The 19592-nt window shown below is 43.6% G+C and overlaps 1 protein-coding gene across 10 annotated transcripts in view; it reads right to left on the bottom strand.

Annotated features, from left to right (window-relative positions):
* Positions 1 to 19592, bottom strand: part of SPTAN1 (spectrin alpha, non-erythrocytic 1) — a 47400-nt gene that overhangs the window by 921 nt on the left and 26887 nt on the right. For 4 of the 10 annotated variants that reach the window (XM_071817340.1, XM_071817339.1, XM_071817342.1 and 1 more), the window contains 32 exons: positions 19493 to 19516; positions 19148 to 19183; positions 18629 to 18676; positions 17890 to 17981; positions 17353 to 17497; positions 17058 to 17239; positions 16782 to 16881; positions 16447 to 16644; positions 16193 to 16339; positions 14643 to 14746; positions 14343 to 14505; positions 13864 to 13878; positions 12035 to 12166; positions 11657 to 11794; positions 11200 to 11304; positions 10771 to 10979; positions 9847 to 9967; positions 9571 to 9692; positions 8934 to 9066; positions 8380 to 8478; positions 7945 to 8104; positions 7662 to 7738; positions 7298 to 7507; positions 6727 to 7023; positions 6137 to 6249; positions 5276 to 5293; positions 3487 to 3549; positions 2202 to 2256; positions 1512 to 1708; positions 1148 to 1201; positions 578 to 724; positions 103 to 250 (listed from right to left, as the gene is read on the bottom strand). In XM_071817340.1, the coding sequence (XP_071673441.1) occupies positions 103 to 250; positions 578 to 724; positions 1148 to 1201; positions 1512 to 1708; positions 2202 to 2256; positions 3487 to 3549; positions 5276 to 5293; positions 6137 to 6249; positions 6727 to 7023; positions 7298 to 7507; positions 7662 to 7738; positions 7945 to 8104; positions 8380 to 8478; positions 8934 to 9066; positions 9571 to 9692; positions 9847 to 9967; positions 10771 to 10979; positions 11200 to 11304; positions 11657 to 11794; positions 12035 to 12166; positions 13864 to 13878; positions 14343 to 14505; positions 14643 to 14746; positions 16193 to 16339; positions 16447 to 16644; positions 16782 to 16881; positions 17058 to 17239; positions 17353 to 17497; positions 17890 to 17981; positions 18629 to 18676; positions 19148 to 19183; positions 19493 to 19516 (3852 nt within the window). The remainder of the gene's footprint in view (positions 1 to 102; positions 251 to 577; positions 725 to 1147; positions 1202 to 1511; positions 1709 to 2201; positions 2257 to 3486; positions 3550 to 5275; positions 5294 to 6136; positions 6250 to 6726; positions 7024 to 7297; positions 7508 to 7661; positions 7739 to 7944; positions 8105 to 8379; positions 8479 to 8933; positions 9067 to 9570; positions 9693 to 9846; positions 9968 to 10770; positions 10980 to 11199; positions 11305 to 11656; positions 11795 to 12034; positions 12167 to 13863; positions 13879 to 14342; positions 14506 to 14642; positions 14747 to 16192; positions 16340 to 16446; positions 16645 to 16781; positions 16882 to 17057; positions 17240 to 17352; positions 17498 to 17889; positions 17982 to 18628; positions 18677 to 19147; positions 19184 to 19492; positions 19517 to 19592) is intronic. The other 6 variants (XM_071817343.1, XM_071817345.1, XM_065853533.2 and 3 more) reach the window with 4 other exon arrangements.

Here is a 19592-nt window from a genome sequence, read left to right as displayed (position 1 = left end):
CAGTGACACAAGCCTCAAGCAATTAGTGCTGGTCTTTGTTAATAACCCACAAACAAAAAGCCTCCGTCTGTTCCTCCCTGGTGGGCCGCAACCAGAACTTACTTGGTAGAGCTCCTCCTTGGTCACATAGGGCTTCCCCTCGGAGCTGAGCGCACGGAAAGCGCTCTCGATCTCCTCGCTGGATTTCACGTTCTCCGTTTCCCGGCTGATCATGAACGCCATGTACTCCTGCAGCGAGACGTGTCCATCCCTGCCGGCGAAACACAGCGTGAACTCTGCTGTCCCTTAACACCCAGAGCACGGCGCTCCCGCACCTCCTGAGAGGCTTCAACTCTTCTGGGAGGAATGAAAGTCTTAACACCAGATCACTTTCTAAAGGGAATTTCTTCCTCACAAGTGTCAGTCTTTCTTACCTTTATAGGGACTGTTTTACATAATTTATTGTGAAAACAACCACAGCCGCTCCTCAACAGAAGAAAGCAAAGTCCTCAGCCTGTGAGAGACCTTCCTGCTGACCTCCCAAAGAGTCCCAATAAAATATTGTGCAATATAAAAATAAAAGGTCCAACCCACGTACCTGTTGGGATCCACAGTGTCAAGAATAGACTCAAACTCTGGGTCTGGCTCCCCTTCCTCAACCATAGGCAGGTCATAGCCCAGAGAGCGCAAGCAAGACTTGAACTCCTGGTGATTAAGTCGTCCAGACTTGTCCTTGTCGAAGTGCCTAAAAACAAAGCCAACATTTTAAAGTGTCCGTTGTTGAGTACTGAAAGCTCCAAAGTGGGCTGCAAACTAAACCAGATGACTAGTCCGCTGTTCTAGACAGGTGAGCTTGAATCAATAAATAGGTCTAGCTAACATACATTAAATATAAGGATAAATTATTTACTTTGCTTAAAAATCATCTGAACTGGGGGTATTCCCAGCTGGAATGCATCAGCACTCCCAGTCCCATGGGCCAGTGTGCCCAGGAGAGGCTCTGGCCGGGCTGTGCCAGCAGCGCGTGGCTCTGGAGCCTCCTGCCATCTGGCAGGGATCACAGCAGCTCCGCTACCAACGGATCAGCCAGAGAACCCTGTGAGCAGGAGCCACCCACACACCAGAACCCCCCCCCAGCGCTCCTCTGGCGCGCTTCCCTGCCACTCACTTGAACATCATGCTGAACTCCTTCAGGGCCTCCTCGGTGACTCCAGTTGTGTTTCTGAAAAGGAAGCAGCAAGGCTTGTGAGCGGTTCCTAAACTGCAGGACTCTGCTGAGTCCATCTGCCCCAAGCCGGCGTCTGCATCAGAAGGTGAGGACAGACCAACACCACAGCTCAACAGAATAAATTCCGCTGGGATCTCGTAATTGCTAACGGCCAACAGGAACTATTTCCAAACTGCTGCATCCCCCTGGAGAGAGCCAGGAGGTGGTGGGATTCACAAGCTTGCTGCACCCAGTAGAGCACAGGAGAGACTCATTAGCACAGACCGTGCGAGGTTTGGTTTTAGACACGTGGGGTGGACAATACCGAGCCTGAATCTGCTGCTCCAGGTTGTGCTGCATCCTCATCCCCAGCTGGTCCAGCTGGTCCCACTGCTGCGCCAGCCCCACGGTGCTGTGCTCCGTGTATTTGTTGTCCAGGATAAGCGCCTCTTCCATGGCCGCCCCGAGGTCCTCGATCTTCTTCAGCTGGCTCCTCATAGCTCGGATCTCCTGGTGCTTGCGCTGTTACGAGGGAGAGAAGAGGAGAAAATCAAGAAGTGCAACGAAACAATCTTAAAAAGAACATGTTAGAGCACAGGCTGGCAGGGGAGGAAGGGATTATATACACGTAATACTGCGATTCGTAAAATAGTATTCAAAACAACGTTCCTCTTCGTGCACACTATTGGAAACAGGCTTACAGAACAGTTCTTGAGACAAAAAAATCCCTCTTATTAGGAAAGGTACTGAAAATATTGTGTCCTCTCTGCCCTACCCCGCTCACTTAGAAAAAAGAGCAAAAAGGAAAACAGCATCAGTGTTGTTGAATGGCTTGTGATACAAGCAGACATCGGATACATAAGCAGCTCATCCCAAAGGTCTCTTCAGTGTTCAAAACGTGTATAAACGTTTAAGATTTTGCCGCACAATTACAGGCATTTCCATTCCCACCCCATGTTCCCAAGTCACCCGTTGGGAAAGGTGTTTCAGCAGGAGGTGAGTGAGCATCGCTTACTTTAGTGGCTTCCAGCTGCGATTCCAGCGTTCCCGATTCCTCCACCATACAAGACCTAAACACAGAGTCACAGTGAGAGCGAGCACTTCTCCCAAAAAATGACAGGTGGGGCTTGAAATTAACAGTCCTTCCTTGAAATTAAAAATCCTTACAATGGTGTTATTCTCCTGTAGATATACAAACACTTTTTGTGTTTTGTTTGTTCTGACTCATCCTATTTCAGACTGACAGGCGTACATCTCTCGTTTGATACTTATTTCTTTATATAGTTAATTTCTAGCCCCATTTGAAAGGCACCGCGATCAGCAGCCACACTTCATGCCAGATCCAAAGCGCCCCTTTTACTGGACCTCATGAAATTAGAAACTGAGTGCAGTCCCACCCGCCGTGCCCAGCACACACACACACACACCAGCTACAGGTGAGTCCCCGGAGACGGGCTCTGGTGGCCAGTACGGGACAGGAGCTCTACAGGTGTGTTACATGGGGAGAAAACGGGGGAGAAAGATCTATGAAAACTGCTGGTTTGGTTTAAAAGTCATCTTAACGTGGCACAGTTTCCACAGAACACCGCAGTGGGTGGTGGACAGTCGCTGGTTCCCCACCCCGCACCCAGAACAGCTGTGGCCCAGCCACCCCTCTCAGTCCGATCTCACACAGAGCGTGGGGTACAACTGCAGCCTCAGCGCTGCGGGGATGGTCTCCAAGACCCCCATCGCATGGACAAGACAGGGAAAGTCTCTGGATGCTGCTTTTTTACTCCCCCAAGATCCTAAGCAACCTGTAAGCAGCAGCATTTCAGAACCTCTGTGCTTCCAACGCGTGGGGGGGTTCCCAGTGACCCGTGCAGGGACAGCAGGTCTGGGCGCTGCCAGGTGGCCTGGCCTCTCCTTGGGCTCTGCAGCATCTAAGTTCCCAAAACTTAAGTCACTGGTATTTACATCACTAAAAACAGGTTTTCATCCCCACTGAAAACTATCCTACGTGCTTTTGAGCTTCTTAAGAAGGGGATTTCAAGCGCTGAATCACTCTGTAGCAATGAAAACGCACCAGACATCTGGGTGATTCTCAGCACAGGGTTAAGCTCAGAGTCAACGCGCGTCTGCAGAGACAAAGCGCAGGCCCAGGACCCCGAGCGGGGAACCAAGAACCAACCAGGAGTCAACAGGGAAACAAACCTCCAAGCATCTTTAAGCCGTGAGTTAGTTGGAAGGAAAGCGAGCCTTGGAATTAAAGGGTGCATTTGAAAACCAAAGTGAGGTAAGAAAATAAGAGGAAAAAAAACCTTCCAGATAGATCATCCCCAACTTCATACTGATAGACACGAATGACACGACGATACGCTATGCTAGTCAAAGAAAAGAAACCAAGTAAATGCCAAAAAGGAAGGAAGAAAGAACAGAGGAAAGAACACATCGAAACACGGCCCCTGCAGCGGAGCCACACGCCAAGCCAGCAGCACCCTGCAGCAAACACATGAAGGAAAATTATTCCAATGCTGGTTGCACATACACAAAAATAATTTTTTAATGTTATTATTTTTGTGTAAGTCACACAAAAGTGAGAGTCTCACTAAGAGACAAACTGAACTCCTGCAGTTAACTCCTCCACAGCTTCTTTAAACTCCAAATCCTCCTCTCTCCCGACCCCAAAAACACCCTCCAGGCAGCACCGGGCGCACACGAGCGGTACGGGACGCTCAACAGCACGCACGGCAGCTCAGGCCTCGAACCCCCTCGGAAGCTCTGCCATCCTCTGCCCAGGGAGGCCGAGCGCAACCAGCGCCTCTCTGAGCTCAGGCTGCGCTTATCTAGTCACGCAGAATTAAGGACAAACCCCGCCTGGCGTATCAGCGGCCTTCTGGTAATTTGTTCAACAAAAGAGCTTGGCATGGTGATCTCCAACTCTGACCCTACAGCTTTTAGTAAATGGCTCCTTTCTGTTCGCTCGTTCTCAGATACCAGAACTAATCTACAAAACTACTTTACAAAGGAGCAGAGAATTCAGCATCCGTTCCAGGAAAATCTGCTTGGTTCCATTAAACTGTACAACAAAAATGGGGCGAATTATTTTTATCTGGCAGAAACAGCAGAACACAAGACACTGTGATGGTTACAGAGCAAATAAGAAGCACAGTTATCTGCAGAGATTCCACCCTTTTATTATGAAAAGCTGCTCCCCAGGAGCAGGTTCCTGCTCTGCGAGCGAACCGAGCCCACTGCAGGAGGCCCAGCCGCCTTGTTCGCCTTTACACGAGCTCTCATTACAAAGCTGCTGTTGTGCTGCACATCTTTAATACTAAAGAAATTTAAATGGACAGACACACTTTCAGAAGGTTTGGCCATCTCAAGACATTTAAAGACCTCATGATATCCTTTCCACGTCTTGACAATGACCAACACGTGTCCTCATCAGGAGCTGTGTCCGTGGACACAAAGTGGGCTTGACCCCACAAACTCGCCTGCAGTTTGATGTTGGAAGGTTTTCTTTTCACCTACCAAGAATTTAATCTTTGTGGGGCGTGGTTATGCAGCAGATTAAAAAACGGGCGGTTCATTTTTACATACTAGAGCACCAAGATAAATAATTTCAGTAAAGCTTCTTCATAGGAATCTTCCCTCCACCTTACCAAAAATGGTCAATACTTTGAAGCTTTAATTGTTCTGAGAACAGTTATAATGGAAAAGTTTATTTCACTAAGCAAGTGTCTGTTGGAAAACCAGGAATGTCAGTTGTTTTCCAAGGGCAGACTATTCCATGTTCTCCCACATCTCATCGGATTAAGAGTTTTCTCGTGCAAGCCCTCAGAGACAAGAACAAACACTGGACTCCCAGGGTATGCCAGTGGCTACTCAATAATTTCTCCTGCTTTTGACTAGGAAATCATTATGTTTCTACTGGTTTATACTTAATTGACTCCAAAATCTTGTTTCCTGTGTCTGCTCCTCAGCCACAGGTCGCTCTTTTCAAATAAAAGGGGTTTCAGCGCAGCTTTCACAAGCTATGTAACGACAGAAGAGAACAGACAGAGCAGAACACACCACACTTTTAAAGATATAAAATTCGATACTAACCCATCTAGCAGGTAAGTCCTGTAGAATGTGAAGATCCAAACATCAGGCAGCAGGACAGAGACAAGACAGTAAGAGAGGGACAGAGATTTGGGTGGGAAGCAAACATCAAAAAGTTAAAAATCGTATTTATATTGCATTATTTCATGAAGACACATCCAGAACTATTTGTAAACACACAGAGACAGAGAATCACAGGATTACAGGAAAACAGAGCCCACCTCCTCTACAGCACAACCCGAGTGCGTCAGGACCAGCTAACGACGCCGTCCGAGCACCGTTACCTGCGGCTGCTGCAAACACGCTCTTCAGTTCACTGCAGGTCTCGACCTTGAGACGTTTTATTTGTAACAGAGTTGTTAAATCTTTACTCCTTCTCCTAGGCAAGGATATTACTAGACAGCACCCCAAGTGTTTACAAAGCAGTCTTAAGCTTTTTTCCACAGCTTCTCTCTATTCAAATTCTAGTAAGATTGTAATATACTATTCAATACAAAAGGAGCATTAACAGAAACACCACTGGCACTTCAGTCTCCTTGGAGCTCTTTGTTTCCCAGCCCCAGCCGTGCTGCAGAGCGGTTCAGGAATTACTGGAGAAGACTGAAGTTCTGGATAACTGGAATTACTGCAAATAAATTAATTCAGAATCAGAAATTTTTAAAGCCTGGCGTTTCAGGGCTTTCCTCTTTCCTGGAGCTAACGGGGCCTCCCTTGAATCCCAACTGCAGGAAATGAACAAGTCATGAATGGGTTTTTTTTCAGCAGGAAACATTTACAACTTGGACAGACTAAAGAGATATAGGACAGATACAAATATTAGCTGAGGAATTCTTCGAGGGCAGCTCCTGGGAAGATAAACTATACCTGGTCTCCTGAATCCACTGGTGGAAAGCATTAGCATGCTGAGCAAATTCCTGGCGCAGTTTGTCATTTTCTTCCTGCCTTCGTTGTTCCTTCTGCAGCTCCAGTTCACGTTCCTGAGAAATGAATAAAAATCATTTCAAACAGAGAAATTATGTGATTGCTCCCATTCTGTAACAGAGCCCCAAAAACTAGGAGCTGCAGAGCAGCAGAGTGCTGAAGCTCCAAACAAGACTCAGGGCTCAGAGACTGTCCTGGATATCAAGACAAAATAATTTAAGACAACACAGAACGTTCCTACTGAAGTCCTGAGAACTGGTGTTGAACCAGCAGTGACTTTGCTGCACAGCATGGACATGAAACATTGGATAGTTAGGAAGTGAGGGACATGTGCTTTGTCTGTTGAAAGACAACAAATGCAAGACTATGAAAACAAGTTTACAGCTAATGGAATGTTTTTCTTTGCTCCCAATTTTCAAGATATTTCCTTCTGTAGCATAGTGACAAACTCCTGTATGGATTGATTATCTTGGACGACAACCTCCAGGGAAGGCTGGAAAGGTCATAAACTATGGAAAGAGTCTCTGACTTGCCTTGATAATTTTCTGCAGATTCCTCCAGGTTTCTTCGAGAGCCTCCATAGTAAACCAAGTGTATGGGTTGGAGGCTACACGGAAGCTCTTGATCTGGCGATCGAGCTCTGCCAGCTGGTTGAAGTCAGCCTGGGCCGAACTCAGTGAGGAACGGAAAGCATCGTGAGCTTCTCGCAGTGCTTTGATTTCTTCCAGCGAGTTACAGCGCACGGGATCCGTCAGGTCCTCTTCAGCGTTCTCAAACCAGCTGTTGAAGGCAGACGCCTTCTTTGCAAAAGTCAGGAACAGATCCTCAACCTTGACAAGACAAAACAATCCAGTTGTTCAGTTCAGTTCCACAGTAACGCAAATAATCCAGATGAGTGGATCTGGAATTAACATACATCAATGGCAGTTTGCCTTTATTACTTATTTCTTGCAAACATGTAAAAAATTTCTTATGACAAGGCATCAGGATCTCCATAATCATTGGCTGCAAATGAAAAAGCTGCAGAAGTTGCAAGGGTTGAGTGTTTTTTTGTTTCCAAAGAGAACAATTAAATTTTTGTAGCCCCAGGGTTTGGCCACTTACCTTTCTGAAATGCTCCTGAGCCTCCAAGAGTTTCTTTTTCCTGGCAGCAGAATTAGAAAGCAGCTGATTCCAGCGTTTCATCAAGGACGCATGCCGAGCCTCTATGGCCTTGGACTGGATGTGTTTGGCTGCAAGGAGCTGGTCTTTCAGAGCAGTGATGTTTGCGATTCCCTCCTGCTGGAAAGCCTGAAGTCCAGCATCAAAAGTTTCCTGAAGCATTAAAAAAAAAACCCAGATTGTATTTTTATTTAACCGTTCAAATATCCTGCATATATTTCAAACGTAAACACCAGATCCTTATGTTGCAGAAGAGTTCACTTGCTCTCTCCATCACTTCGGGGGTGGAGGCTGCGTTAGCACTCACCTGTTTGGTCAGCAGTGTCTGCACAGATGAGAGGTCACGTCCATAATCATCTGTCTTCAGACTGTTCTCCTTCTCACCTGGAAAATAAAACAAATTTAGTTAAAATGTCAATGTCTCCAGCTTAAACATTCCCTCTACTCCACATCCAGTTAGTGTAGCACTGCTGATTACTTTCGGTTCAGGTCTCCTTGTTACAACAGCAAGTGAGGAGCTATTTGAGATCTTTTGCAGAGCATTTCAAACTCCTTTGTGACAAGGTGCTGTGCCCCAGTTCAGAACGTACCGATCCACGACTCCACGACATCAGCTTTCCAGTTGAACTGGAGGAAGGCAGAGTTCTCATCCAGTTTGGCTTTCCTCTGAGCTGCCGCTTTCTCCAGATCAGACACTTTGCCTCTCAGGCCCTTCATCTTGGCAGTGATGTTCTCCACATGGTGATTGTTCTACGTTACAGGAGAGAAAACAAACCAAACACACACTGTATCATCTTAAGGTCTTCCAAGGCATCCACGAGGTTGGTGACAGAGCAAGGACTTCAACTGAAAGATTTTCTCTAAGAAACAGCTTTGAAAGCAGTTAACACCGACAGCTTATTCAGCTGCAAAAATGAGTAAAAGCTCTTTTCAATGAGATGACAAATCAGAGAAGAGTAAGTCTACTTTGATGTGAAACATCCTGGGCAGCCTTTGAAGCTCTTTCTTTATGATTTTATGCTCACCTTTTTAATGAGATCCTCTCCATTGGTACAAACATCGTTCACTCTGTCTTTGTGGACAGTAAAATCAGTCTCGAATGCTTCGTGCTTTTTCAGCAAGCCCTGCAAATACGAGACACAGTCACTTTTTAATATAGTTTCTCACCACTTATTAAAAATAAATTCAAAAAATAATTTATTGTTATAAATCCGCTAGCATCAACTTTTTTTTCTGACAAAAACCGTTAATCTTAGCTGGTCAGCACAACTTGCTGTTTTTCTGTGGACTGAAGGAGACCGGTATCGCCTTCCAGTATAACTTCAGCCATGTGCATTAACCAGGACGGTGCGTCAGAGGTCAAGGATGCAAAGCTACACCAAACTGGAAGTCATTTCCACAGGAAATAAGATACTTGAGGTGCTTTCATAAAAGGAATTAAAGTTTTTTGCAGTGTAGGCCTTCTAAAGGAACCAACAATAACCTCTACATTGGAAAGACAGTTAAAGAAAAGGTTTGCTAAGCTCTAACCAACAATAATGAAACAAGAAAAACAAAGAGCTGATAACTTTCTCCATACCTGGATAGCAGCAAGGGTGTCCCCATAGTCCTCACTGGCCACCAGTGTCATTTTCTCATTGATCCAGGCTTCTTCTTCCTCAACATTTGCCACGAACTGCTGGTACTCCAGAGACTCCTCCAGACGCTGGCCCCTGTATGGGAAAAGAAAGGTAAAATTAGTCAGTGTCGCTTTATGGCTTTTAGATGTAAGATGTAAAACCAAATTACAGCAGCAGAAAACCTAAGAATGCGCAGAGACTGAACCCTAAACTCACGATCGTTCACACGTCACCCCTCCAGCAGCAGAGGCAATGGCTACAGCTCCCCATGGTCACTGGGTCACAAAGGGCCACATGCTACTGAAGGACTAAAATGAATCATTTCTCTCAACAGCTTCTGTTCAGAAAAACATCCTGCTAGCAGATTAAAGCCAGAGAATTTCAAGTCTATGCAAGAAAAGGCTAAATGCAGCACACCTCAAAAAACCCCTCATGTTTCTACTGAGGAACATTATCACTAAAACTCTTGTCAGTCGTCTCTAAGAGTCTGTCATCAGTGACATGTGCTAACCCTCAAAATTCAGTAAATCTGGTCATGATAAGTCTATGTAACTGTTTTAGTTAATACTGAATTTTACAAAAACATGTCTCACACACCTGGCAGCTGCCAACTGTTTTAACTCCTTCCAGTGATCCACAAACTGAGCCAGTCTCTGCTGTATCTCCTCCTTTCCAATCGTGTTATCGTCTGAAAGCTTCTTACCGGTGTCTAGAACTCCCTGCAAAGCAGAGAAACACACAGTTAACAGAACACCACTTGCTCTCTTATGCATTCTATTTGGATTTCAGCAAACCTATTGCTGCTTCTCGTATTTGCCAGAAGCAAAAAAAACGCTGCTTATAGAGAATTTTGTCACAGAGAGAGGTGTTTACCTGGATAGCAGGTTCATGGGCAGCTAATTCTGCTTCTAAGCGCTTGTGTTTCTTCCTAAGGTTCTGCACACCAGTTAGGTCTCTGCCATAGTCCTCTGAGCTGACCAACAGCTTCTTCTCTCTAAATACAAGGGAGAGAAAGATAGAATTTTAATATTACCTCTATAGGTCAAATCTGATAAAAGGGGAAAACAAACCCACTACAAGGAAGGAAATGCTCCTCATAGTCAAAAATCTGGGATGTAAAGAATTGTCTACATAAGCTATCAGCAAACAGCACACTCGGGAGTAATGTGTGGGAGAAAGAAAGGTGACAAAGGGCCTGCCACCCTACCACTTCTCTCTGAATGACGGAGTTTCTGTATTGTTTTCTTTCTGAGAAGATTGCTGCCTTTTGTAAAGTTTACCTGTTGTTTTCCCACTGTATTTTTTTATTCTACAGGCATCACCAAAAATGTGCTGTAGTTTGAATGATTTCTGTAAGTCTCACTTCTTTCCTTCCTCCCAGGATACTAACACCAATGGGGAAAGAGGATTTGACTAACTACTACAACTGGCTAGAACAAACGAACAAAAAAGTACTTGAGACTGAGAAAGGAATGTTTGAATTTTTGCTAGGAACTTTCCCAAAGAGAGCAGAGTGACATTTCAGTTAGCCACTCCAGCATTCCTTTTTCCAGAACAGAGCTTTCCTTCCTGGGCTTTGACCAAAGAAAACTGTAGATAAGAAGCCACAGCCCAGCTGGTGCTGAAGCCATTTTGAATGCCGTTTTCCTTGAAAGGACATAAAGGTGATTTCTCGTACAGACACACACACACTTGTGGAAAAGGCAAGTTATAAAGCCCATGCCACAGACTATGACTGTTGTCAGCAAGCTGTCAGTAAGCACATGCACCAGAGCCCTGAAAATCCAAAATACACACTTGATCCAAGACTCCTCATCATCCATATCACGGAAAAACTGATGCAGGCGGTGGGACTCGTTCAGCTTCGCACGGCGGGCAGCTGCCATGCTCTTAATCCTCTGAAAGCGCCCATTGATGGTCTCGCGTTTATCTTTTACTTGGGAAGTATCGAAAGCGCTGCTGGTCATCAGGCTGTCAGCCTGACTGTTCAGGTCCTTCAGACGATCCTGGAAACGTGGGTGAAAATCTCTGTGAATTGCTTGGATCTCATTTCTGCATCTGTTATGCCAGCATAAAAATAATAATCTGGCTGCTGTGCAGAGTCACGGTTTTTATTAAGAAAACACGTTTCAACAAGTATATGACTACAGCATGTGTTGAAGTGGTACCTGTAGGATTTGCTGATTACTATGATTTATCTTCCAAAACTGAAAGAGAAAGCAATACCTCATGAGCAGATATATCAGCCTCCAGTAACTGGTGTTTCTTCAGAAGGTTGTTAACTGACGCCAAGTCCTTCCCATAGTCTTCAGATGCCAATAAAGCCTCCACCTGGGGTCGGGGAAGGAAAAACAAGCTGTGCTTTCACAAAACTCTTGAAATTGTGTCTTTAAAACTGTGAAAATTAATTATCTTCTCAAATTTCTGCAGTGTGGATAAACCTTTGTCTCATCACCTGATTAATTAATAACAGATTCTATGCAAATATGCTGCTTCTTACCTTATTGTTTATAGATAATAACGTAAGAACGTCCACAAGACTTTTAGTCATAATAAAGATTTTTTTTAAAATAAATCTCGGCTTGCTCAAAGCGGACTGTGCCCCACAAAACCTGACATCAGCAAAGGGAGTCCAAACTTAGAAAAACAAGTCTTGCAAGTAAATAATCCTAATCTCAGTTACCTCTGAAAGCCAGAAATCAAAGTCCTTGATGCCAGTATTGAAATTCTGTTGCTTATTGGCTTCTTTCAGTTTCTGACTCTTCTCTGCTGATTTCTGCACCAGGAATTGCCACTGGTCAGCCAGGGCAGCCAGGCGTGCCTGTTATGAAAAGATGGAAAGGATAAATGCTACAAACAAAACACTGAAGTTCTGATAATGGCAAAACCACGATAAGGTACAAGTTTGGCTGCTGATTCTAGATACACAAATTACAGTCACTATTTCATGTGATGAACTAGAAATTTGGTTTTGGTTTTGAGGGACACCCTCCTCCCTCAATTACCAAAACACTTCTGAAAGCAAAAACTAAGCAAAGCTTCTAAGACTTGTTGTATCTACCTTCACGGCATCCTCGCTGCCGGCACACGCTCCTCTCTCAATCAGGGAGTTCCCCATGTCGATGACTCCGCGGATCCGGTCTGCGTTGGCGTGGAGCTCCGCTTCAAAGGCCTGGTGCTTCTGGTGTTTGCTCTGAATGCCACAAAAGCAAAACCGTTAGAGACTGCACCAAGGGCTCCTACATTGTTCTCATGCTCTCTCTTTAGCCTGAGCTGAAGACATTCTCTCTCTCAGTAAGAATACTGAGTAATTCTCGTTGATCTGAGTCACCGTCAAGCTTTGACTTAGCAAAACTGTGTGAGCTGATACACACTCGAGCAACAGCTGCTGCGTTTGACAGATGCCCGTGCAACGTTCTTTGCATTAAGTGTGGCTGTTACGCAAGTAAAGCTTCCTCACGTTCAGTGCCGTCACCTTTGAAAAGCAGCAATTACAGAGACCCTAAGCAGAAGCGCAGTAGAACATCCCTCCTATTCCTAATTTCAAAAATTTCTATTTCCCTTCCTAATGTACAGGTAATTAAGATAAATTACTGCTGCAGCTGCTTTCTGCACAGTTTTGATATTAGTCAAAGTCATACGTGACCACATTATATATTGAAATTGTGAATTAAGAACCAATAAACTTGATAAAAATAACTGAATTATTTGTTAAATTCTCTGCTGAGTTGAGAGCACCATGAGAACAACAGGAGCCTTGGAGTGGGAAGAAGAAGAGGCAGTTCTCAGATCTATATGATCCATCCGCCCGCCAGGAAGGTAACAATAGCACAAAAATGACAAGACAGAATTTACAAGTATTAACTGGAAATGCTAGTAACATTGAACATGGGTGTACAACGCCCTGAGAGAATGGAATGAAAGGAAATGTTAGATTAAAAATAAAAGATGGAAAATACTGTAGCGCTGGCATGAGAAATTCTGCATGAACTGCTTCATTTTGGGAACCGTTAATCCTGAGTGCTGAGACTGTAAGAACATGTCCTTCAAAGCTAGATTGACCAACATGTAAAATTCAATTAAAAACCTGCCAATTGCGTATCTCCACATAATTATCATGACAATAAGTCCAAGACAAGGCTCTTTTGATATGAACTTTTTTTAACCAAAAAAAGTCATAAAAATTTAATGCACAGCCTAAGATGACAAAGACCGATTCCTTCCTTTCTTACTCGTCAGCTTCCCCTCTCCTTGTTCTGTGTTCTCCTTCCATATATTTTCATTTTACTCCACTTCTTGGATTCTACAAGTCCTGTCAGCTTTCCACCTGGCACTAATCTTTTCCTGGAGTGTTCCACCCATATTATTCCCTTCCTGTATATGTATATCTATATGCTCCTGTTGCAAGAACTAAGCCATCTTGGTCTGTCATTTTACTGAATCCTCCATCTTCAGCATTGGATTTTACAAATGCAAGCTAACAGTGTTATGTGTCATGTTAAATCATCACCACTCATGATCCAGACAGGAGGGTGACAGGCCAAATAGCAGAATTTGTGAAAAAAGGAGGATAGAAACCCATTTTTCTAAGTGCTAACTCCTAAAAAACCCCAGACACATCACTAACGCACCACAAATTAAACAGATCATGCAGAACACCTGCAAAACAGATACATAAATAAATGATGCTGAATAGGCATTAACAAAAAAGCCACACCCGGCACATGAAGATCAATAGCTGGACCTGGATGTAGGTCAAGAGCTAACAGAAAACAAAGAGATTGCATGAACTGATGGATGGAGCAACAGAGTGCAACCAGAGCTTGTGCTCACACGGAAGCTACGCAAAGAAAACAGGTTCACATACCAGGGCTAGTCCAAACTACTTACCAGCAGTTTGGAAAGCTATAAAACAGATCAAGAGAAGTAGTTCAGTGCATTCATACTACTTCATAAGCTGGTATTAAAACACAAGAGGTAACTTTAATAATTTCTTAATACTGAAAAATAAATGAGACTTCACATTTTAGAACATAAGACAGAGACGAGACCCAAGAACTCCATTTCCTTATTTTATCATCTAGATGCTGGGAGAAAGACGGAATAGCTCCTCAGGGGTTTCTTCAGGAAACTTGCCACTGCAGATATCACATATCTTATTAATTAATACACATCAATAATTACCAAGTGAGTTCTATTTTGGGTCTCCTTTCATGCATAACGTAACTTCCATTTTCTCCTTGTTAAACAGAGACATAGAATTCTGTTATCACTGAACAAGAATTCCTGAGCATCATTTTTTCAAACCGGAGTATGCTTCATGAAGTCCAAAATTAGATTTTTATTTTTGAGCTGAAAATCATATTCACCTGGATATTCGTGGGATCCTTATACGACTCATCGCTTGCAGTTTGGAGCTTTTCACTGATCCAGGCTTCTATTTCATCCACATCGCGACTGAACTGCTGGAGCGTCTGAGATTCTCCCAGCTTCGATCTCTTTTCAATCATTTGAGCTTTCAGACGAAGCCACCTGTACGTCATTAGATAGAGATGTTGAATGAAAAACTAGGACTGCACAAGGCATCACGTTTAACAGCTACAAAATGTTGCCAAAGAACATTTGCTGTCAGTCGGTATCCACATCCCATCTAACATGATGACACTGACCTGTCCAGAACCTCATTGCGCCTGGTAGCAATGACACCTTTTGCATAATGATCAGCAGAGATCAACTGGTCAGCAAAGGACTGTAAGACGGCAATTTTCTCTTCCTGTTAAAAACATAAACCATCAATTAGAACTGTGATTCCTTAAAGCCAAGTGATGAACAGGGTCTGGAATGGAACAAGACCTGAGGGAGCTAGGAGAAGAGCTCGCCAAGCCACCCTCCATCATCTTCCAACAGTCCTGGCTCGCTGGGGAGGTCCCATACGATTGGAAACTGGCAAACGTTACCCCAATCCACAAAAAGGGCTGCAAAGCTGACCCTGGCAACTCCAGGCCTGTCAGCCTGACCTCGGTGCCTGGCAGGGTTACGGAGCAGATCATCCTGAATGCAATCCACAGCACCTTCAGGATGGACAAGGGATCAGACCCAGCCAGCATGGGTTTAGGAGGGGCAGGTCCTGTCTGACCAACCTGATCTTCTTTTATGATCAGGTGGATGAGGGGAAAGCTGTAGATGTGGTCTATCTAGACTTCAGCAAAGCCTTTGACACTGTCTCCCATGATATACTCCTGCAAAAGCTGGTAGCCCATGGCTGCATTGGTGAGGCCACACCTGAAGTATTGTGTTCAGTTCTGGGCCCCTCAAGTCAGGAAAGAGATTGAAGTGCTGGAGCAGGTCCAGAGAAGAGCAACAAGACTGGGGAAGGGACTTGAACACAAGCCCTATGGGGAGAGGCTGAGGGAGCTGGGCTTGTTCAGTCTGGAGAAGAGGAGGCTTGAAAGTGACCTCATCACTCTCTAGAACTACCTGAAGGGAAGTTCTAGCCAGGGGGGGATTGGTCTCTTGTCCCAGGCAGTCAGCAATAGGACAACGGGGCATGGGCTTAAACTCTGCCAGGGGAAATTTAGGCTGGAGATTAGAAAGCAATTCTTTGCAGAGAGAGTGGTCAGCATTGGAATGGCTGCCCAGGGAGGTGCTGGACTCCCTGGCCCTGGGGGTTTTTAAACTGAGATTGGACATGGCAGTTAGTGCCATGATCTAGTAAATGGCATGCAGGAAATGGCCCAGTCAATTCTGTGAAGACTTTTTTTTCTTATTTAAATATACATTACTGTAAATGTGACTATGAAGGAAGCCTATCTCCTACAGGACTGGAGAGTTGAACTTCAGAACTTCTTTCAGCTCTGGCATTTAGGAAAAACATATCTTTTGGACTTTAAGCTACAGCAGCATGATCTCTCAAAAAAACTAGGCAGCTTTCTGTTACAAGAAACAGAAAACATACCTTTTCCTGTTGTAAAAGAAAAGAAAAAAATCATTTCACATCTAAGAGATTTACAGAAATACTTGTCACTACTCCTACCCTGTTTGTGGGCAGTGAAATACATCCCCAGCTACATCAGCTGCTTCTAAACTTCTGCAGCAGATTCCAAATGGCTGAATATTTAGAACTGAACTTCAGAAGCCATACATGGTAGTAACTTCCTTTACTAATAATCTGCAGAAGAAAAACGAAACCATTTCCCCTTATTTAGGCTGTGCTCCTCACCTGGACATTGATTGCCTTATCAAAATCTTCATGTTTCTTGATGAGCGCCTCCACGCTGTCTAAGGAGTCTCCTTTATCCTCTGTGTTCAGGAACGCCTCTCGTGCAGCCATCCAGTTTTCAGCTTGTTCACAGTCCCGATGAAACAGCTATGGAGAAAAAAACCCAAAGCGTGAGAAAGACAGACCAAAAACACTTCTTATCACTATGAAATAATAAACTTTCTTTTTCTTTTTAAAAAAATGCAGCAGAGTACCTGTAGTTCCAGGCACTGGTCTAGCATCATTCTGCGCTGCACCCAGGCCTTCTCTAGGTCTGTCCGTTCCTGCTCTAGAATGTCCAGTTTCTCCTTGATCTCTGGGCTGGCGTAGTGTCCATGAGCCAGAAGCTGTTGTCCAAACTGCTCAAATGCCTGGAAGGTGCCAGCCCTTGCATCTATTTCAGTGCGGTGTTCCTGCAAGGTACAGAGATGTGTTATTAAATACATAGATGGCAGAGCTAGAACTGATCTGTCTTTGCAAATCTAAATAGAAAGTGTCAGAAAAAGGAATATTTGTTGATGTTTATGATATACACTTATATTTCACAAACCTGATGCCTCTCCAATAAAGCTTCAGCTCCAGTCACATCCTTCGCAAGTTCATCTGAGGAGACCAGGCCCCGGATTCCATTGATCCAAGACATAAGGTCCCTGTGAAAACACATTAAGAGAGATTTTTTTTCCCCTCTCTCCATTGAAACAAGCCATGACAGGAGACACTTTCCATTTTGAACACTCCCCAGAAATATCCCTGTGGAACAACAAGCCTTATATACTTCACTAATAATATACCAGACACACAAATTGAAGGGGAATAGTGTCTTTACCTGAAGTCACTGAGGAAACGCTGCAGGTCATGAGAGTCTCCAAGCTTCTCTTTGCGCTGGTCAGCACGTTTTCCCAGACTATTCCAAGCCTGATTTAACTCAGTACATTTTTCTTGGAGATCTTCAGCAGATTCTGGATGTGACTGGATCAGACGCTGAGCAGTTTCACCAAGAGAATTCACCTAGAATTAGAGAAAGGGAAATAAACACATTGTAGACAAAAATAATCTTTTCTACTGTTTAGCCATCTCTACTAGATAAAAAGCTTTTGGTTTTGTCCTCCTCCCAACCTCACCTTGTCTCCAAGAGCTGCCAAGTCTCTCTCAAAGCCTTCATGTTTGCGCTGCAGAGCCTGCACGCTGGCCAAGTCATGGCCATAGTTGTCTGTGTTTAATGCTTGATTCTTCTCCTCTATCCATTCTTTTGTTTCATCAGCATCTCTGATTTGAATGAAGGGGAGTAAAAAGAGAATTAAAATGGAGATCATACAAGGATCTGTTACCTTGCAGGTCATTGATTTCCAGAAAAGCTCAAGTAGTTGATTTTTTTTTTTTTTAATTATATCCCAAGATAACACAAGCAAACTTTGGCAAAATAGGACACTAGTCCAGGCCTCCCAAACCCACAGCAAATCCACACTTTGATCCTAACAAGTCTTTCTTTTTCTAGGAAGAATAGAAAGAATTCTTGTTGGCCCACCGGTGGTCCAGCTTCCACTAAAGGAGCTGTGCATTGAGTATGATTTGTTTAGCACAGGTCCCGCAATGTCTTAGAACTCTTACAAACAATGCATTTTACTGAATTAAGACCAAATCTGATACAAACATCTCACCTGTGGAACCGCTGGACTTCATGAGCGCTGCCCAACAGCTGGCTCCGCTCCTCTGCCAACTGCTGCAGGGACCTCCAGCGTTCATTGAGCTCCTGCAGAACAAACCAGCCCCACGGATATTGAAGATCACAGTTTTACAGCATTTCTGTTTGCTCAAGAAACTCTTGTGCTGGACTCACTGAAGTGTTCTGATGTCAAAACAGTAACCAGTAACATTTTGCTCACTCTGCTTATCTGCACCTTCTTCATTCTGCTGCCATTTACAAACATGCTAACAACTCCATCTCCATTCTCATAGGCTTTATTTCAGGGGTCTACTGCAAATACTGATAGCAATGCTGGAAGATTTCCTAAAACAGCTACACTTCTATCTTTTACAGTACATAAACTTCATCAAGCAGTCAATAAGATAAAGAAGAAGTCAAGATCGGCCTTTCACTGCAGGAGAAGGCTCCTACATTCTGCTTAATTCCAGAAGAATGCACAAATCCAAGTAGCCTAACTACATAAAATATTTTAAAGAGTTTTTAGTGAGATTTAAAACCAAATTATTTTATGTATATAGTAAAATATTGATATAACCTGAGAAGCAAATGCTGTATATGGCAATACCTCTTTTCAACAGGTTGATTCAAAAAGGTTTATAAAGACTAATGAAATATAAAGGCTATGGAAAACAAGGGTAAAAACAAAAAAGCTCTCAGCTTTTAAATCATTACAGAAAAAGTTGTATTATTACCTTGATTGAGCTAAAGGTTGCCACTGTATGAACCATCAAACGCGCAGACTGTATGAAAAGGCAGAAATAAAAAAATGCAGCATTAAAGTCAACTCTAACCAGCCAGAGCCAAAAATCAGACTGAAAAAACACAACTCCTTAAAAATCCATAATGACTTTGCCTTGGTCAAAAATACAGACTTGTAAAATACCACCCTACAAAACACAGGAAGAAACGCACCCCTAGATTTTAAAGGTTTCAATGAAAATTCCTACTGAATGCTTAAGAAATTTTTGTAATATGCTTGTTGAAGTAAACAAGCAACACAAAATTAAAGTCACTAACCCCAACCCAATGCTGACCCAAACACATGCTGAAACCAAGACACCATTCAAATCACTTTGTCAACAGTCTTTAAACAGAAGGAAGTGGGATAAAAAAAGGGCATGTGAGAAGGTGTATGGTGTAAAAAAAAAAAAAGATGCTCTTAAGTTTTTGTTTTACTTCCCTGGTGTGTGCTACTAAGCAATGGCACCCACCTTCCACGGAGAGGCCGTCTTAGAGTCAGTTTCATCCTGTTTGAAAAGGCAAAGAAACAACTTTAAATAGGAAGCAAAACCTAAAGTTCTCCATGCGCAATCCTAAACAGAGCACAACAATTTTCACAAGCATAATTTGCATAATTTTAAGTTATTCCACTTTGCACTGATTCGTGGTGTGGGGTAAGACACTCGGGAAATAAAAGATTGAAGAGAATATAATATTTTTATGTCCATTTAAAGACATTATTGAGTTCCTTCATGAAAATGGACTACAATTACAGCTGAACTTGTACATCCCAAACCTGCTATAATTTCCACACCATCTCAGAAATGAACACTTACCCTGGGCATCGCGCCATAGACTTCCTGCAAAGGAACAACAGAAGCAACTTGTTATTTTCTAATAGAAACAAAGTTTCTACTCTTTTTGAGCAAGGGAAGA

This window comes from Patagioenas fasciata, chromosome 20 (assembly GCF_037038585.1).
Source record: "Patagioenas fasciata isolate bPatFas1 chromosome 20, bPatFas1.hap1, whole genome shotgun sequence".
Classification (NCBI taxonomy): Eukaryota; Metazoa; Chordata; class Aves; order Columbiformes; family Columbidae; genus Patagioenas; species Patagioenas fasciata.
This window is presented reverse-complemented; position numbering and strand designations above follow the sequence as displayed.